Source organism: Sinohyriopsis cumingii, chromosome 11 (assembly GCF_028554795.1).
Source record: "Sinohyriopsis cumingii isolate HCF-2022 chromosome 11, ASM2855479v2, whole genome shotgun sequence".
NCBI lineage: Eukaryota > Metazoa > Mollusca > Bivalvia > Unionida > Unionidae > Sinohyriopsis > Sinohyriopsis cumingii.
This window is the reverse complement of record NC_142971.1, coordinates 94837075-94858397: the sequence shown is the minus strand read 5'-3', so window position 1 is coordinate 94858397 and position 21323 is coordinate 94837075. Positions and strand designations below refer to the sequence as shown.

General features: G+C 33.4%; 1 protein-coding gene across 1 annotated transcript in view; it reads left to right on the top strand.

Moving 5' to 3' along the window:
• The window catches only part of LOC149789037 (alpha-L-fucosidase-like), a 42524-nt gene extending 35913 nt beyond the window's left edge, over window positions 1–6611 (top strand). Inside the window, exon 8 of the mRNA XM_089975213.1 lies at window positions 115–6611. Coding sequence (XP_089831339.1) covers window positions 115–376 — 262 coding nt within the window. The 3' untranslated portion in view covers window positions 377–6611. The remainder of the gene's footprint in view (window positions 1–114) is intronic.
• The last annotated feature ends 14712 nt before the right edge of the window (window positions 6612–21323 follow it).

Below are 21323 nucleotides of genomic sequence, written 5' to 3'. Positions count from 1 at the left end.
TTTGGGACAGGCCTATAATGTGCCATTCATGTTACTCATGTTATTTTTAAAATAATCTTGAATCTTCTTTTGAACAAATGGTATATATCATATTTAACACTTATTTTTATGCAGGTACACATCAAAGAAATTAGATACTGGAACCAGGGTGTTTGCCATAGTGTTGGACTGGCCAACAAGTGATACTCTTTACCTAGCATCACCTTCTCCATCTAAGGCCACTGTAGTTACTCTCCTTGGCTACCCATCACCAATCTCATGGAGGAAACCAGCATCCCATTCCAAAGGGATTGAACTTGAGATACCAGCAATTCCATCCAGCATGATGCCATGTCAGTGGGCCTGGGTTTTTGCAATGGATGATCTCCAGAATTAAAATACCATATATTTGGCCAATACAATTTAAAGCTGCTAAAAGTTTGAATCTTTTGAAACTTTGAATACAAACCAGAAAATGGTAAACTTACTATTTTTCATAAATACAATTTTTAAAATATTAAAATGTGTTCTAATACTGATGTTAATTTTGTTAGGTGATGTTAAATTATATAGGATACCTTGTATATTGTGTGTGTCTTTGTCAACACCAGGAAAGACGAAATATGATGCTTTGATTAAATTTTATCAAATATGGTTCTTGTCATAAGGCCAAATGAGTTAGCAAGAAGCATAATGTGTTCATCTGTCATGCATCAGCTGTCAGCTTTGCAATTTTTACCACAAAAGCTGCATAATTAATTTTACATGCAACTAAATTTGTCTGCAAGCATTTATGGACCCTAGAACCATTAATTTTGTATAATTTATACTGATATGTCATCAAGCATGGCCACCATTACTAAAATTTCAGAAGATTTAAAATAGCAATGTCTCCAAACCTGCAAGACTGTTTATACCAAATTTAATTAAGGATCAAAGCATGAACTTTGTTTTCCAAATTTAGTATTGATAACAATATACCACCAGGCATGGCTACTATTTCCTCCCAGAAATATAAACCTTTGAAAACATTTTGTTGAAAACCACTTGAGAGTGATTTGATAAGATCAAGCATTTAGGGGTATCAGGAGCATGCAGTGTATCATTTTACAAATATGATACCAGTCTGTCATTTTACAAATATGATACCAGTCTGTCAGTAGTATTGTCCCTGACTCCTAGAAAATAGAAAACTCTTGACACAGCTTTTCTCAACCAACTATAAATTGAATGGAGATCATGATGTTAGAATGAAGGCTTTTAACGCTGATTGCTTGTCAGGAACTGTTATACTTAGTTTTGCATCAATGCAAGAGTTATCACACATTGTTTATGATAGTAGAATTGATGTAAACTGAATCTCAGACTTTATATCTTCCATTACATTTTTACTATGCATATTCAATTATAAACAGAGCCTTTCTATTGAATTTCATATCAGAATTCTCATGAAATATATTTTTTGCTTCCTAATTGTCTTTTCCATGTTGTCATTAATACATTTGGGGAATTATATGAGATGTACTAATAAGTTTCAATTTTCTCATTCATCAACTTAACAGATGTGAGACTTTTATCTGTAATTTCACACATACCTAAATACACACTTTTTTATATATACAAATACAAATACAGGTGTATGAAGTTTTTGTTAGTGCATTTGAATAAAAAGTGTAAACAAGAAATTTGTCTATTAATTAAAAATTTTGTTGAAATTCAGTGCTATGTACATGACAACATAGTCCATATGTCAAGATAACTGAATACTAGATGTTAAAGCAAGTGATGTGATGTGAGTTGGAATACCATCATGTGTATTTTCTATATTTTTTATACTACATATTTTTCTCATTTGTTACTTTCATTTGTATTTCTATATTTGGTAATTTCACTGTTTGTATTTCTATATTGGGTAATTTAACCGTTTTTATTTCTATATTGGGTAATTTAACCATTTGTATTTCTATATTGGGTAATTTAACCATTTGTATTTCTAGATTGGGTAATTTAACCATCTGTATTTCTATATTGGGTAATTTAACCATCTGTATTTCTATATTTGGTAATTTAACCATTTGTATTTCTAGATTGGGTAATTTAACCATCTGTATTTCTAGATTGGGTAATTTAACCATCTGTATTTCTATATTGGGTAATTTAACCATCTGTATTTCTATATTTGGTAATTTAACCATTTGTATTTCTAGATTGGGTAATTTAACCATTTGTATTTCTAGATTGGGTAATTTAACCATCTGTATTTCTATATTGGGTAATTTAACCATCTGTATTTCTATATTTGGTAATTTAACCATTTGTATTTCTAGATTGGGTAATTTAACCATCTGTATTTCTATATTGGGTAATTTAACCATCTGTATTTCTATATTTGGTAATTTAACCATTTGTATTTCTAGATTGGGTAATTTAACCATCTGTATTTCTAGATTGGGTAATTTAACCATCTGTATTTCTATATTGGGTAATTTAACCATCTGTATTTCTATATTTGGTAATTTAACCATTTGTATTTCTAGATTGGGTAATTTAACCATTTGTATTTCTAGATTGGGTAATTTAACCATCTGTATTTCTATATTGGGTAATTTAACCATCTGTATTTCTATATTTGGTAATTTAACCATTTGTATTTCTAGATTGGGTAATTTAACCATCTGTATTTCTAGATTGGGTAATTTAACCGTCTGTATTTCTATATTGGGTAATTTAACCATCTGTATTTCTATATTGGGTAATTTAACCATCTGTATTTCTAGATTGGGTAATTTAACCATCTGTATTTCTATATTTGGTGATACATATTATTTACTGTGTATCAGTATCATGCATTTCCGTTTACCATAAAACAACTTCCCATTTCTTGCGATGAACCATGCTTATGCCATGCATTTTTTAAAAATAATTTAACACATCACAGTGACCTAAATAAACTTGAGAAATTAGTGCTTGTCATAAAGGCAATTTTTAAACTGCTTACCTTATATACTTGCTTATTAGTTTAGTCAAAATGCAAACAACAAAGATCCTTATGTGCCATATCATAATGATCCATGTTGTTGGTTCTTCTTATTACTGACCTAACAAACCACACAGACCTAGACCTGTTGACTCATGCGATGGCAAATCTGGATCTGTACAGTTTGCAGATAGACTTATGAGCAAGTATGCACAGTACTATTTTACTGTTGTATACCAAAAATTTGTTTAACTTCTCATTTTATTTGTTAGAAGAATTTGACAGTTTAAAATACTTTTATTGAGAACATTTTTGTAATATTTTAATTGATACATGGTTTTATAATTTAACATATGGTTTGCAACTTGCATGCTTCTTTTGTTAGGACATAAGATTCATTCTTAATGTGTTAACTGACATACATGCAGGATTTATATTCAATATATTAGGCAGCTGATCTTCAAACCTGGCTTAGTTTTGAAGGCAAAATATCTAGAAATTAAGCAATTTATTTCAAGAGTGGCATACTTTTGAAACCAAAATGTCAGATATAAGGTGGCTTATTTTCAGAAGTTAGGAAGCTTATTTTCAAGGCTGGCCAACTTGTGAAAGCCAAATGTTGTAGAAATTTGCTAGCTTGTTTCAAGGCTGACTAACTTGTGAAAGCCAAATGTTGTAGAAATTTGCTAGCTTGTTTCAAGGCTAGCTTCCTTTTGATAGCAAAATGTTCTAGAAATTAGCCTCATTTCAAGGCTTGCTTACATTTGAGAGCAAAATTCATAAAAAAAAAGGCAGTTTATTTTAAAGGTAGGCTTCATTTAGAGAGCAGAATGTTAGAAATTAGCTTACTTTCATGGTAGGTGCAATTTAAAATTTTTCGGGTATTTTAGTGTTGAAAACTGAATTCAGACTAGAAACAGTATACAGTATTGTTTATAAATGTACAATACTCAGGTAACCTTTTATCATCAATAAAGTAAAAACATGTACAAAGAAAATCATAGTGATGTTTCATTTTTGAATTGATGTCTTAACTTGATCAAAACAGTAATTTTTTGTATCAAGACTACATATCAGCATGAGACAATGTCAAAGTAACTACATCAGATAATGTGCCAATTCAGCATCTGCTAACACTAATTCAGGTGTTGACAACACTGCAGTTAAATCAGCATCTGACAGTATTGTAGTAAGTTGGCATCTGGCAATATTGATGTCAGTCAGAATGTTTTAATATTGTGGTAAGTCAGCATTTGACAATACTGCTTTTAGTCAATGCCAGACTGTATTGCCTTTAATTACATTATCTATCTGATAGTACTGTGGTAATTTGACATCTAACATTACTACAGAAGTTAGCATCTAACAATATTGCAGTAAGTCATCACCTGACAGTATTGCAATAAACCAGCATCTGACAATATGGCAGTGTCAACATATGTCATATTGCAGTAAATCAACATCTGACAGTTTTGCAGTAAATCAGCATCTGACAGTATTACAGTAAATCAGCATCTGACAGTATTGCAGTAAACCAGCATCTGACAATATGGCAGTGTGAACATATGTCATATTGCAGGAAGTCAGCATCTGGGAATATTACAGTAAATCAACATCTGACAGTATTGCAGTAAATCGGCATCTGACAGTATTGCAGTAAATTGGCATCTGACAATATTGCAGAAAATTGGCATCTGACAGCATTGCAGTAAATCGACATCTGACAGTATTGGTGGCGCTATACAGTTTCGCATTTTGCATAGGGTTAAGATTTTAAAGAAAAAGAATTTCCCTGGCTTTCCTCACTGGTTATACTGGCTATTTAAAAAAGACCTTGTATATCTTAGGTATAATTGAAAGAACCTTTAATTCCCTTTATTTTGATGTATGATTGATGGGTGTACCATGGGTTATAGAGTATACAGCTTGGCCTTACTTCAAATGTGAACCTTTCAAAAAAGTGCTAGCTCTACTTGGTCATTTTCACTTCCTGAACTTCAGAGGTAAATTGTATAAAAAAGAGCTGATAACTTTTATTACATTTTACATATTTGGTAATTCATTCATTGCACATCCAGAAGCTGGTATTGTCTAGTCTGGCAAAATTCATTTTCCCTATTTTAATAGCTGCTATGTATAGTGTACTTTAGACTAATTCAGGCTGATCTTTTAACACAAGGGGGCAGTCATTTTAGTTAGCAGTGTGCTTAAATCATGTAAAATTTCCAAAAGTACAATATCCAAAGAAATATCATCCACATTACATTGCTGTAGCATATAGGTATACCAACATTCTCTCCATTGTGCATGTTTTAAATGCAAACTACTTCACCTTACATACGTCACTCTCTCTAAAGTACATATTAATTGGTGAGCGCCCCCATTGCAGTAAATCGGCATCTGACAGTATTGCAGAAAATAGGCATCTGACAGTATTGCAGTAAATCAGCATCTTATAATATTGCAGTGTCAACATCTGACAATATTGTAGAAAATTGACATCTGACAGTATTACAGTAAGTAAACATTTTCTAATCGTTATATGCTGAAAACCTTATTTTTTTTAACCATTTCTTACTTTGTTTACCTATTCTCAACCTGCCAGAGTTAATTCCCTTAACATGAATTTCAGCATGTGTATTTTAATATTGTGAAGACTACTGAAATCACTACTGAAGATGTTCATCTGTATCTAATTATAGTAAAAATCATATAAGTCTTATATGCCAGTTTATTCAAATATACATTGTTGTTTTAAAATATGATACTAATTTTGTTTTACCACAGTTTATTTAGTCCTGATTATTGTATTAACTGGCATCAAGAAACTTCCAGATGAAAATTATTGATTGCTATGGACTGTTATAATGGTGGCCAGGAATTAAACTAGGTCAAGAAAAGAGCACATAAAGTCTAATCATCACAATATAGGATGCTATGAATTTGTTTATCAACATGTGTAGCTTTCCTTATGACATTCAGTCTAGATTGTACTGGATCACACCTTTTGGTTGATCTTGTAAGAAAATGTCCACATACTTTAACATTGATTTTGTCATAAGTATTTCTTGGGGCATGTAAATAATGACCTTCCAAAGAAATGTGGATGTATGAGAATCCAAATAAAGTGAATAATTGCCATTTAAAGGTATGTATAGTCGAATTTAAAAAATATTACACCCATTACTAAAATAATCAGTTTTCAATGCCTACATGACCTGTATAATTTTTACTATAGTTAATTCATGGCTTACATATTTTGGGCATCCCTTTAAATCATTTGTGAGCTACACATACAATCTTTTCCTGCATGTTGAAGTTTTCTTATTTCCAGAGGGTCATTCATGGTTTGTGCCATATGACTAAAATGTGCTAGTAAAGCCTTGGTGTAGGAATATATCATTATTATGTCACCAAATGTATATACATTATTTTGTGTTAATTCTTGGTTGAGGTTGTGTAGTGAAATATATCCCTGCCTGTTATTTACATGACTGATAAATACGGGATTCAAGAGACTTGCAGAGAGAGACAGAGCTAAAAATAGAGAAAAATGGTCAAGGTGGATATATTTTTTCATATATTTAATGTTTCAGTTTATGCAGAATATATCTTTATTATTTTATATCTTGAATATAAAAAAATAATCATGAAATTCTCAGTTTATTTGCTTAAATCGATATGTTTTGTGTCCTTATATTTTTGTGAGTTTATGTTTGTTTCATTGAAGAGGAAAAGAATATAGTTTTCATGTGCTAAGCAACTAATTCATGGCTGAGAGAAAAAAAGAACACATTTCGTGAGCAAATTCTTTAGAGAATACTTTTAAGACTTTTGTATGTATAAAATATTCGGAACACCTTTGACAGTATGAAAGAGGGAGAGCACAACTAAAGTGGATACATCCCTGTTTTCCTGAAGGCTGATTGGAGGTTCCATGGTAACAATTCTTGGGAATAAGCTCATTACCCAGTATCATGTATATTAAGCTGTGCTCATGTATAGACTCATTATTTTGTAGCATTCATAATTGTATATCCCCAGGAAAGGACCAAGACAGCCGTCATCTAGGGGCTCCAAAAGATGGCTTGTATGGGCTGGGAAGATGCAGATAATGATGTGTCACTTTTTCCATCCCATGAGTCTACAGCAATGTGTTTTGTGCCCATCAAAGAAGCGGAGGATCTCCTCCTTGTTATAAAACAAAGAAAGTGGTCTTCCATGTATTGGCAGAAAATTGCACCACCTATCTCTGACACATTGTCATGATCTCCTGGGGTTGTATCATGTAGAAGTTTGGCAGTCATTCTTTAACTAGAGAAGACAATCAAGGGGTGGCGGGGGGTGCAATTCATGCTGTACTATCAAACCTGTCCTTTGTGCACAGGTCATGTTTGTATGCAAGTTCACCCTTCAGACTTGTTTTCTCTTTAACAATATATGAAACCAAAACCATTATTATTATTATTATTATTATTAAATTATCAACTGATTTAGTTATGAGCACCATTCAAAAAATGCATGTGTATGTTCTTCTTTCCTAAATTTGTGATTCACTTGAGATTACAGTAACTTGCTCATTTATTCCATCATATAAATGAAATAATCATTGACTCTAAAAAAAAGCAATAACCGATTTTAAGGCTTTTTTTGTACACCATAACAAAACACTACTTTTGCTACTAATATGACAGATTATACACCGGACTGTGAAGCTTAGGACTGACTCAATTATTTTCAGCCAGCTTATACATTTTGGCTTTGAAACGGCTGTTTATACTTCAAGCAGTCTCTAAATTATCCAGCTGCTTGGCCAGAATCAAAACAAACAGCTTATGTGTGAGGACTAGAGAATGAAAACATGTGGCTATTGATAGTAACACATGAACTGAAACTTTGAATTCTCCACAAAAATGAACTATTTTTCTTCAGAGATGGCTTTAATTCACAGACAAAAAATGATGTTGTACTGTCACACTGTCACAAAGACAACTCCCATTCCTGCTGCAATGTCATGCAACATCTAGTAAATAAATTGCCATGACCCTCTCTTTTATTTATAAAAACTGTGACACGTTGGAATTTGACATAATTAACACTGTTGCATTAAACTGATAATGTGACTAGAATAAGGTGAGTACAAGTGAAATGAGAATTGTTTGCACATAGATTCAGATGATATGCCTTTATCTAAACAATGTTTTCATGAAGTAAACATTTAGCAACTGTGGTAACTGTTGATATGCTCCAATGACTATTTAATGCAGTAAGAAATTGTTATTTGTTTAGGAAACACCTGGCCCTTGATATTGTATGCATGATATTTGTGTAGAAAATTTGAGGGGGAGATTAGAATGGCTATTGAGACAAGGTAACCACTACATAAAGATGACCATTCTGACAGGTTCGATTGCACTTCCACTTGTAATGATGGTAACTTGATGATTCTACTTGTAATGACGGTAACTTGACGATTCTACTTGTAATGACTGTAACTTGATGATTTACCAGAAACTACTGCAGCAGGAGGATGGAACATGTTACTGACAATAACGTAGGGAAGGAAATGGTTTTCATCAGTATTATAAATTTGTTGTGGTCATTCCTTTAGGTTGTCCATGGAAAACAAACAGTCAAGTCCAGCAAAGTATTTACTCACAATTAACATTCTTATTAAGCTGACCTCCTTTGCATCCTGGACTCTACATTAGTCAACTTTCATATCTAGCTATCTGTTTATAATGTCCTAGAACCATCTCCTATTGCTGATTTTCTTCATATTCTATAGCAAGGTCAGTGGCAATATTTACAACCATGTTTGATTATTTCCTTCAAGTGATTTGCTATTTGGATCTCCTCTTCTTGGATCAACAATAGGGCTTTATCCATAACCACAGCATCCAGGTCTTTTTTTCCAAGCACTCTGTCTCTAAGTATTTTTGTCAGTGTGCCAAACCCTAGAACAACAACCAAAAAAAAATCAACTTTGTATTTTGCAGTTAAATACTGTATTTGAAAACTGATTGGTTTACTACAGAAATTATATTTATTATTCTTTTTTTCACTTTCTCCTTTTATTTTACACCACTTTAAAATTAGAAAATATCTGTGCCCATGTATAAATAAGTGAAATCATTCTGGGATTTTCTTGGTGTGTGGGTGATGGATTCTTCTGTTTGTCTTGTTTGGTAGGGTTTCACTTAACAGCTTGAGAAATCTTTGAAGTGTTTCTTCTGACCACTCTGAGATCGCTTTCCCTCCAGCTCATGAGAAACTTTTTGGCATTTGCTCTTCTGACATCCTGGTAATGAGGACTACCATTCTCATATGTGATTTCATCAGCAGAGTGCTTGGAATGAATGACCCTATGATGACCTATGACATTAGGACCTTTTCCTGCCATATTATCTTTATCAGTTTCATCAGGCAGCCCACTGTCCAGGTTTGGCATGCAGGGTTAAAACACAATGGTTTTATAGACCTTCAGTTCTGTTTGCAGACTGATGCCTCTGCACTCCCATGTATTTGTGTGTAGTCTGTCAGAGGCCACAGTTGCTTTAGCAATTACAACATTGGTTGCAAGTATCGATGTGAACTGAATTTGACAGTGTACTGCTGAGGTGTGTGAACTTGTCCACTGCAAGGAGGGTTTGGCCATTTATTGTGATGGTAAGTTCTATGTAATGCCTTCCTGGTGCAGTTTGATGCATCATCTCTGTCTTCTTGATAGCGATTGTGTGACCAAAATTGTCACAAGCTAAAGGGAAATGGTCCATTCTCTGTTACATGTCAGACTCTGATTGGCATCCAGGGAACGGTCATCAGCAAATGCAAGATTATGAACAGTCACTTCTGTATATTAGTCTTTGCCTGTAGTCTTCTCAGCTTGAAGAGCTTGCCATCAGTCTGGTATCTGATGTCAATCCCTAGTTTCATAGTCACAGAAGGCATCCCATGCCTGAGAACATCATACTGGAGAGAGTTGGGGCCAACACACAGCCTGCTTGAATCCATTTGTGATTGGAAATGGTTCAGATGACCTGCCATTTTACACAACTCAGATGAGCATGCCATCATGGAATTGCCAAACCATGAATTTCTTTAGGTAACTAAATTGTGACATGATCTTCTAAAGGCCCCCATGACCGAGTGTCAAAGGCTTTTGACAGGTCGATAAATGTTTTGTACAGGTTGGAGATTTGTTCCTGGTGTTTCTCATGGAATTGATGAGCTGCAAACACAATGTCTGTGATCCCTTGTCTGTTTCTGAAGTCACAATAACTTTTAGACAGGAACCCATGATCAATGTGATCCACAAGGTGATTCCAGCATAATTCTGATGAGGATTTTTCCAGCTGTTGACAGCAAGATGCCCCATTGGTTGTCGCAAGTTTGTCTCTTGCCATTCTGCTAGTACAAGTTAACAATGGATGCATCATTGTACTCCAGGGGTATAGTTCCTTGAGTCCACATTGACTGAAAGAGTTCACTAAGTTTCTGTGCCATGTGCAAGCCTCTGGCTTTGTATACTTCTGCTGGTATAGCATCTGCTTCGGGGTGGATGGAGAGAGATGAAGCTGGATTTTTTATATGTATGAAGTTGATGTATTTCTGGTATATATGAAAAAGATGCATATTACCTTTAAATTATATCTTACAAAGTCATCAATAGTTATTGAGTATGGTAAGCTGCAAGCTATGTATGATTTTTCTTTGTCAGAAATTTACACTTTTTTGAAACGTAAAAAATGTACAGTCATTAAGATTACAGGGTAAACATTTTATGTTATGGAGATAAAATAACATATCAGGGTTCAGCGGGGTTTTAAATGTTTTAACTGTTATAGGTTCAGTTAAATGGGAGCTGCATTTTATTTAATAATAGTTTTGAATGATGGGAATTTAATTGCACTAGATTTAAAAATAGATGAAAAGTACTTAAGTCTAATTAATATTTATTGGTCAAATAATGATTGTCCAGATTTTGCCCAGAATTTATAATATTAACACTATTTCAAGTGAATATAAACAGGATTCGGTTATCATTTCAGTTAGGTTCAACATCATGAATTGGACCTATAATTAAAAAATGTAAATAATCTTAATACTTATTACTGAGTATGAAAAAAATACCTTTAGAAAACTAAATCTATATTTAAAGAGATGAGCATAGAGAAAAAATATTCTCTTGTGCCAAAATTAGAAAAAAATTACAGTTGTATCAGTTTGTAGATCTGACCCTCTCTGACCATGTTAAACATGTGTACAAATGATTTATTAGAGGTAAGGATTTGTGGAAACTCAATAACAGCATTTAGGGGATAAAATTACTGTATGTTTCATTATATAATATGATGGAAATATTGAAATTATGTCAAACACATATGAAACTAACTATAATAGACTCAGTATTTCTCTATACTTCTGTGATGGACATTTGCTGTGAAATCTTTTCATATGTTGCTTAAAAATGTAAAATAGAATAGGAACTGGAACTCTGTGATGAAACACAATACATATTTAGAAAACAGTACCTCTGTTGAAAATACTGTTTTAGAGTTATTAGGGTCAGAAAAGAAAGATTGTGATAAAGTTATGCAAGGTAAAGTTTGAGGAAGTATCATCCAGTCCAAGGTAAAATGGGTGGATTAGGAGAGAATACGAGCAAATACAAAAGCAATTACAAATGAAAATAGAATAATAACTCGACAATTTTATATCTTTAAAGAAGTTTAAGATCTTTATGAAGAACTACATGAAAAGAAAAATGAAATAGAAGACAGATTTAAATGATCTTCTGCAAAAGTATCTTGTAATTATTTGATTTTGAAAAGGTTTCTGAGTCTATCTCATGGAAAATTATTCACAATGATCAAGCCTTTTATAATTTGAACCGATGATAAAGCAGTGGTAAAAATGTTTCTTCAGGAGTGTGTCAGAATGACCTTGTATACAAGTTTCTCATTTTTGTAGAGGCCTGCTGTCTTGTATATTCTTATAATATGTACAGACGTTTTGTCATTATTACTAAAAAAATAATAAAAATATATAAAGGTATTAAGCTGAATTAAACAATTTTTACAGAAATATTAAGCTGAATTAAACAATTTATACAGAAACAATAAATGTTACAAGGACACAAAACGAATAGCAATAAACTTGAAAATCATTTTTAGCTCACCAGTCCTCAAGATTTGTGTCTATGGCAGTGATATAAATGAATCATTAAAATACACATATATAGTCATTCGTTTAATAGATATCAGGTAAAATTTTAGCACTTTAGAAATATTGAAAATGTATTTGATATATCTATGAATATTTATAAAGTAGTTTAACCATATTGCATAAAGCCTGTTACAAAATTGCTGTAGAAAGACCTGAGATGTTAATAATATTTTAGTATGCTGACCTTAATGGGTATGAAGATGAATATATTGCCAATAGAATAGAAGATGTTTTCAAGACTAATATATTATCACAAATAAAAAGACATAAAGGACCAGAAGAACTTATGTGATGGCTTGTTTTACAGTGTTCATCATCAGTTTGTTGGTCAGAAGAAGTTTGTTATATGTTTCTCTTCAACTACTTTGAGGATGACCATCAAACTTTACACACACATCCCCCAAGTCTAGTTGGTTCTAAATGAAAGCAGTGCTGCTCAGACAGCTAAGATGACCACCACAGCAGCCATCTTGAAAACATTGTTAATGCTACTCCATCTACATATCATCATGGTTTATTTGCCAAGACTTCTTGTGATGTCTTGTTGGTCTTGAATACAAATGAGGCAAATTTGACATCCAGTATGGCCACCATAGCAGCAGCCATATTGAACATTTTAACACTATTTCTCCTAGAATGGAAGTCATACTGACAGGGTTTCGACCAGAAGACTTGGCATCTAGTTAGTATTCAGTGAAAATGGTTTCAATCTGACATCCAGTATGGCAACCATGGCATGCATCTTGAAAATCTTGTTATTGCTTCTTCTTCCAACTAGAAAGACATAACAAACAGAGTTTTTTACCAGAAGACTGGTGGCCATCTTGAAAATCTTGATATTACTACTCCTCTAGAATTTATGGTCTTATCAACATTGGGTTTTCACCAAAACACTGCTTATGGTATATAGCTAGTCTTAAAGTAATATGTCCCCCGACAGACGTCCTGAGTGTCGAAGCCATCTCTGATATTCATAAGAAATATGATTTTCAAATTAACCATTCAGAAACTCATATTGGATGCAAGATTGACACAATTTAAGAAAACTGGACACCATGAGAAAAAACTTTTGATGAAAACTCCATGCCAATATGACCATCCAGCCAGAACAAGTAACAATATTTTCAATATGTTCATACTGCAATTCATCGTAATCAGGCAAGAGTTGAATGATTTAATCGAACACTTGCTGAGCGGTTATTTGGATATCAATATGCGAAGGAAATAATTCATAATGATACGAGATCTCGTGAATAGGATGCAAGATTACCAAGTGTGATAGCTGTGTTAAATAATGAAATTACTCGAACCGCCATGAAACCTATTAATGCGATTACAAAAAAACATACCAAAACAACAACATGAATTTTCAAAACAACCAGTATTAGGTAATGTTACTGTAAGATATTTATATGAACCTGATGAACTTGAAGGCGGTACAAAAAGAGTGACTGATCCTATTTGCAGTATTAAAACATATTAGATGTCTAGCTTGGTAAGATCTGCGGGTAGACCTGCAATCTACAGATTATATTCAACTGCTACTAACAGATGCCTCGCTTGGCGCTCAGCATTATTATGTTAGTGTTAGGACTGGTCGGCCTGGTGTCAGGATAATGTGACTGGGTGGGACATCATGCTTCATGTCTGCGGCATGATGCCCCAGTGCTAAACAGAACTATAAACTGTTACACTGCAGACATTGTAGCAATATGACTGAAAAATTGTTAAAGCTACGTTAAAATCCAAATCACACACACACACACACAGATTCAGCTGCTCCTCAACATGGATTTGTACACGAGCAATTACATGTAATTCCTGAAGATACACAATTACCACCGCATTCACTTTTGTAAACTAGCACCTCGACGTCGATTACATTCAAGACAGGTCAGCATTACATTTTCGCTTGTATGACCAAAATTACTATTAATTCTGTCTACGGTGAATTGTCTTGGATTATTTATTGAATACTGCTACAACATTACTGTGTTACAGCTCGTACAATGATTATTTTGCTGTTATTTCAATGTCGTGATAAATTCAGCATCGAGATCTCGTATTTGATATTGGGAAGAAAATTATCTTTGTCATAAATTTATATACGAGTGTTTTCGGGGGGTAATCGAAGATGGTCTTGTGATCGATCATATTGATGGAGAAAAACTCCATAACTCTTTACATAATTTGCGACCTGTTACACAAAGTCAGAATTGCAGATTTGGAAATACTGGTAGATGTAAAACAATTACGAAAAGGGCGGTTAAATCTACAAATACAGAGACTAGTGAAGAAATGATATTTCAATAAATCAACGCAGCTGGGAAATAGTTTGATATTTGCATGCACTCGGTTCAGTGTGTCGCAGAAAATATAACCAGATCTGCTTTCTCTAAAAAAAATAAAAACAAAAGATAACTTTTCAGTACTGTTGAAGGGAAATAACTCTGTCTCTATCCGGTAGAGTAATTAAGTAGTTACACTGCTTGTTACTGTGTAATCTCACGATTTATTTTTTGTCTGTCACATTCTACATCGCTAAATACAACTGTTATTTTATCAATCTAAGGTCATTATCGCCGATGTGGAAAGTCCACAAAAATTAAAAATATATAGATAATTGTGGACTTTCAACAGTTGCAAAACATGTATGATAGAACAATTGTTCAGTGATTCTGAAGTTTTGTCTTTGGTATGACAAGTATATCACTATAACTTTTCAGTATTGTTGAAGGAAAATAACTCTGTCAAGCTAAGCTCTCTCTGGCAGAGTAATTCAGTAGTTATTTCCCTTGTTACTGTGTAATCTCACGATTTATTTAGTTTTTGTGTTATCGTAAACTAATTATACAAATATGCATTAATTTAAGTATCTGCGTGATAATTAACTCATGTAGTTTAAGAAAATATTTCACTTACCTTACTCACTTCAGAATTCACTACCGGACTGACTGGGAGAGAGCGATTCTGTGTCTTTTATAGTCTGCGCAAAATATTCTGGATGACGGGGGATTTCCAGAATAACTTGTTACTACATGTTTCTGGGAATTTCCAGACGGGGATTCCTAGAATAACTTGCTGCTACATGTTTCTGGGGATTTCCAGACTGGGATTTCTAGAATAACTTGTTGCTACATCTTTGTGGGGATTTCCAGAATTGCTCTGCGTGGCCTATAAAAGGCACAGAATCGCTCTCTCCCAGTCAGTCTGAAAATGTGTATGCTGGAATGTATAAAGGTAAGTGAATATTTATTTAGTAATCTCGAGGTTGTCTTTGCGCTGTATTACATAATTGTAATATATCATCTTGGTTGAGGAGTACAATTTAAATATATATTTATTATATAATGAATCACGAAAATATTAATGATATCATTTCTGCAATTCAAAAATTAAGAAAAGACAGTATTATATTTCAATTTGATCCAGAAAAAAATACTTGTGATTTTAAATTATTACAAACACGCGAATTCAAAGATAGATATAAACTACCAACGGAATATAGATTTATAAAACTTCCAACAAGCTGTGTTCCAATCTTTGGCTGCTGTGAAAGATACGGAAGTTAAAAATTCGTATCTCTCTCAAGCGTGATGGAGAAAATTAGATCAGAATTAGCTCACGAAAACGAAACGAAAATAATTATTAACACGCGCGTGAGAATGTTAAAAAAGATTATGTCAGATCGTGAAAACAAAAATGATGTTAGTGACTGTAGCAACAACGTCACTTGTGAAAGTAATGATGAATGTTAGGTCAGTAAAAAAAGAAAAATTCTGTTCTTTTATTTTTTAATGAGATTTTTATCATAGTTTATTGTAATATGCCCATCAATCTGAATAACTAGACTATATTTTTAAAGATGATCTAATTCAATGTTGTTGTTGTTGTAGGATTTAACGCCATTTTTCAGCGCACAATAGGCTATACATGGCGGCCAGTATTAATGGTGGAGGAAGAACCCGGGAAAACCCCAAAAAGAACCACCGACCCTCGAGAAGCTACTGGCATCTAATTCAATACAAGAATGTGTATAATTGACAATCTAATCTCTATCACACGTAATCGTAATAATATATTCTCGCTTCAGTTCATTTAATTGTTCCTGCGTCAACAAAAATATTTCATTGCCGTATTCATCAATAATTATATCAACACTAAATTGTCCTGTATTGATTGGGGGCAGTGTCATTATTGTTCTGATGGCGTTTTCAAGTACCTCTTTGTCGTGTATAAAAACTCTCACATATTGGCACATTATATAATACCTCCTGATTAAAAACTTGACTTTTAAACACTGCAAAAATTGCTAATATCTTTCGTAGAGATTTATATTTAAATTTCCATTTCTTAAATCAATTAGGTGTCCCGATTGGTGAGTAAGTTTGAGATGTATTATTGATATTAACGGATCATGACAACGTAAATAAACAGGATTAATAGGCTCTTGGACAATCAAATATCCAGGAGGTAATTGAGGTGTAAATGTATACAGAATATATCCTTATTGAGCCTGAATAGATCTTTCAAGATCTATTTGATAGCTACCATCATTTGAATCACATACAAGATTGATTGCGATTGTCGGTGTTATATTTACAATTCTTTGTGAAATATGTCGGCCTTCACCGTATGAAACATTGTTATGTTTAAGAACAATTGCTGGATGGGCTATTTTTCTCCATGACTCAATAATTTTAGGAAAATTTTATTGATAAGGTCGTTGAGTGATTTTTTTTAGTTCGTCAGTTCTAAATTCTGGTAACTGTTTTTCAGTTATTTTATAATGATCAAGAAATAATTGTTTATGGTTTTCAAAAGAGAAAGATCGTTCGAAGATTACAGTCTCAATAATAACCAAATTGACATACTCACGGTCAGATATAACTTGATTTAGATGTATTGTTTCAATTATTTGTTGTTTTAAGTCGTTAATGTAGTTTTGTATGATACTAGAAATACATTTTGTAGAGTAGCGGATACAGTTCGATATTAGTATTTGATTATATTAGCACACGACTTAATAAACTCTTTGTTAGGAGTATCATTAATATTAAATAAATCTTCTCCTGGCGTAATAGAAGGAATGTCAACCATATTTCCATCAGTAGGTAAAACTTTTGGTCTGATAGAAACTTTTTTAACAAGTGAAAAACTTTGGTATCCATGACTCCTAGATTAAATATTTCGATACTCTAGTAGTTTTTTTAAATATTTTGTGTCCGTGGTGAATTCATCTCGTTTTGGGTTTGGTGGTCCTTGATAAACAGGTGCTATCTCAGGCCACCTTAACACACTTCTGATCGATGATTGATAACTATCTACAACATAATCTTGCGAATATACTTCTATAGCAGCTAATATAGTTGGTTCGTGAACTGTTATAGCTATTTTTGATTCTTTTTCAGTTCTATATTTGATTCTGCGCTGGAATTCATCATTGATTTGTTCAACCTGATACTGACTGTTGGAATTCTGACAACCTGCCGATCGGGAGTTCCATCATCTTTATTTTTATTTGCAAATACAAGCGAATTATTCGCCTGTAATCCACCAAATGATTTTGATCTGATATTTGGACAACTATGATATACTCGTAATTGTGATAGAGCTATTTCTTTCGCTGGAATCTCAGTTGGAAAGTAAACATTAAATTCTGGATTAGTTGAGCTTATCGATATCATCGTAGTTTTTGACTGAGTTGTATTAACGACAATCTACTGAAGTAGCTCACCTGACGATTCCAGTGGAGTTGCCATTCTTATTTAAATCCTGATTATCTAAATCAGGCGTGGATTCTATCACAGTCATAGCTTCTTCATAAATTTTAATCATCTCCGCAAACTAACAATCTGATATTTTTTCATCGTTAATACTTGCTGATAATAACGAGGATAATTTGGAATATGCTACAGTCGATGCGTGTAATTTTATTATTTAATCATGTATCTTTGTGTTTCTACACGGGCATATTTTTTTGCAGTGATATTAAGAAGGCCAGCAATAGCTGTTGTGGCTGAAACATCAAAATGTTACAACTGCTGGTGATGTCATTGTTATTGTTGATAATAATACGCCTGTTCCAGCAATAACAGCAGACGCTGAATACACAATTATATCAACAATAACTACACTTCGGCGATTTTTTAAAATACTTTTACTGTATATTCGTCAATGATATTTTTTAGTTTTGTTTGCCATTCACATGCTTGATTATATCTAAATTTTTAAACCTTGAGTGGGGAGTTCATTCTATTTTAATTATTTAGTAATCAATTGAGGTGTTTCAGCCACAAATTCCAGACACCACCAATAAGACGCTGTTGTTAATTTTTTATCAGATGCTTCCATTATAAATGTTTCTTCGTCTCCTCTATTTAATACAATAGACACAGTTCCAGAAAAACTATCGGCTGAATGACTCAAGGGATACCTGGTAAATATACTAAATTTTGCACCACTGAACACGGACAGCATATACACACCAGTGACTTCTGCAGTATGTTTGATAGTGTTATTTTTCTGTGACCTTGTTGAGAATCCTGATGACAGTATGTATACCTTGTTGATAATCTGCCTGTGGGGAATTTTAATCAGATTAAATTTTTTAACGATAGCAGGAATTGCACTTATGACATCTACTGTTCTTTTTCCTAATCGTTTCAATATCTGATATAGCTGTTTTAATATCGCCAAGTTTTGTATTAATTTCAGAGAGTTTTACGTCAACGGACTTCCAAAGAAATCATATGCGATTTCATTAATTTTTTTTTTTTAATTTCTACGAAGATTTGTAAACATTTACGTGAACGTATTACTCAGCTCGTAGCGTGGTTAATTTAGTATCTACTGTATTAAAGTTATTGCCTACATATCTTTTGTTGTTGCGGCATCTTCATCAGATATTTGATCTCTTAAAACAACTATGTTATTTCCATTCATTACTTAGTTCACCCGTCATTGTATCACCGGTATATCGTAAGCGATTAGCAACACTTTTTGCAATTTCATTTCTAATAGTTGCGATTGATATATTTGAGTCTCTGATTCTACCGCCGCCAGTAAATACTGGAATTTTATCCGTAGTAGCACCGAGAACTCTACGAACTATGTCATTCCATCTAATATTACTCGTCTTTAAAACACCGTATGTTTCCTGAAAAACAACAATTTCATCCCGGTCACCTCCAGAGAGGTTCATAATATCGGCAAGTTCATCTTTAGTCGCGTAATTTGACAAATCAATATCATCTCTTTTTTTCCTTGTCTTTGATAGAAGAAGATCTTCCGTAAATATCTACTATGATATTTTAAGATCTATCTAAATCATCTACTTGTATAATCGCGTACCACTTTATGAGGTGGTAATGTTGATGAAGATATAGGGTTGAGTACAGAAATTACTTCACGGTCACACATATTGGTGGATCGGTTATTGTTTGTGTTGGTAATGTTGAATACCAGACTGGAGTTTTTCTTGTGTTTATGTAACTTATACATTATTTTGGTGGAGCCAACCCATACGAATCAAAATAAGCAATTCCACGTGGATCAAATGCGTATGCCACCCAAAGAGTTCCTGGACCAGAACTATTATCAAGATTGATAATACCTGTTTCAATATTATTTGGTTGTTTCGGTAATTGATCACGCATAAAAATACCTTTAAAATGTTTGATATTTAATTTGTTAGCAGCATCAAGTAAATCAAACTTCGACATTGGAAGAATTAACAAAGTGTTCCTGGAAGTCTCAGACCTTTTCCGTATTTCAGCAGTTCCAACAGCACCAAGTGCAACTGCGTTTGCTACAGTTGGAGCTGCAGCAGCTATTAATGCTGGTATAGCTGCAAGAAGTGGAAATATACCACCAGTTTTAATTGAGTCTTTAATCGCACCCGCAGAAAGATTGAGTTTAACGCCTGTTTTTGATTGTTTGGTGCTACTGAAATGATTGAGTTGACGTTCTAACAATGACAGTTTATTTTGACCACCTGTGATTTGATGTTTCGTTTAGTGATATTTTTATTCCGCAGTTCTTTGCTGAACTTTATTGAAGCTTTTTATTTTGACCGGGAGTCAGACTAACACTAACATGATGATATGACATTATAAATATCGTGAGCTATTTAATGACATGTTTTCTACTGGAGCGTCAATAACTCGCATTCTTCCTCCAACACCTTCAAGTAACATTGCTTTGTCGCTGAGTATAACAGCGATTGCTCTGTAATTAATACCATCACCTGGATTTACGCGAGCTCGAAAATGGACGTCAACAACAGACTGTTTACTTAAATCAAGACGTTCCAAAGAGAAGTAATAGATCTGATACCGATTTATAAAAACTATCTGTGATATTTGCAAACCAGTATCTATATTTTGATCACGTCCCATAAATGTCATCAAACGATGATATGCACGTGCTACATGATTATTTTCTAAATTCAATAATATATAATAAAACTGATAATCGCGTATAGATTCATCTTTGAGAATTGGTGCATCAAATGCTGGATCGGATTTACGCTTGAACATTTTATCATAATTATCTTCGTCTAACACAAAGACCACTTCCTCAAATAAAACTTGTACTCATTTTTTCTCTCTCTCTTTCTTTGGTATGGGTTTCTCTGCCTCATCAGCCAACTCTGATAGTTTTTGATTTGCAGCTTGATTTATTATTTTACTGACATTTACAGGCATAACTCTAGTACTGGGTAATTTCATCGGTGGCTAAGGTTTTCTTCGTGCTAATCGAACTAATCTATCCTTGACTGCTGAGAACGCTTTGCCGGCAAGATTACCAACAGCACTAATACCTTTATCGCGAATAGCGTCAATAGCTTTCATCCCTAATTGGTTTGCTATCGGTATTGCTTTTGGAGCTATTCTCTTAAATAAACCTTGAACAATATCACCAAGTCTGTCTCCGTAGATCGCCTTATACGTTGGTAATCTTGAGTTTACTACTCTAATTATTACAGGCCCACGCTGAGCTGCGTGTGTAATCATCTTATTTGTTATTCATTTATTTAATCACTGTGATAATCATCACCAATTTCATTAATGAGAGAATGATAAACATTGATGTCCATGATGCCGCCTGTAAATAATCTTCAACAAATATCAGATAT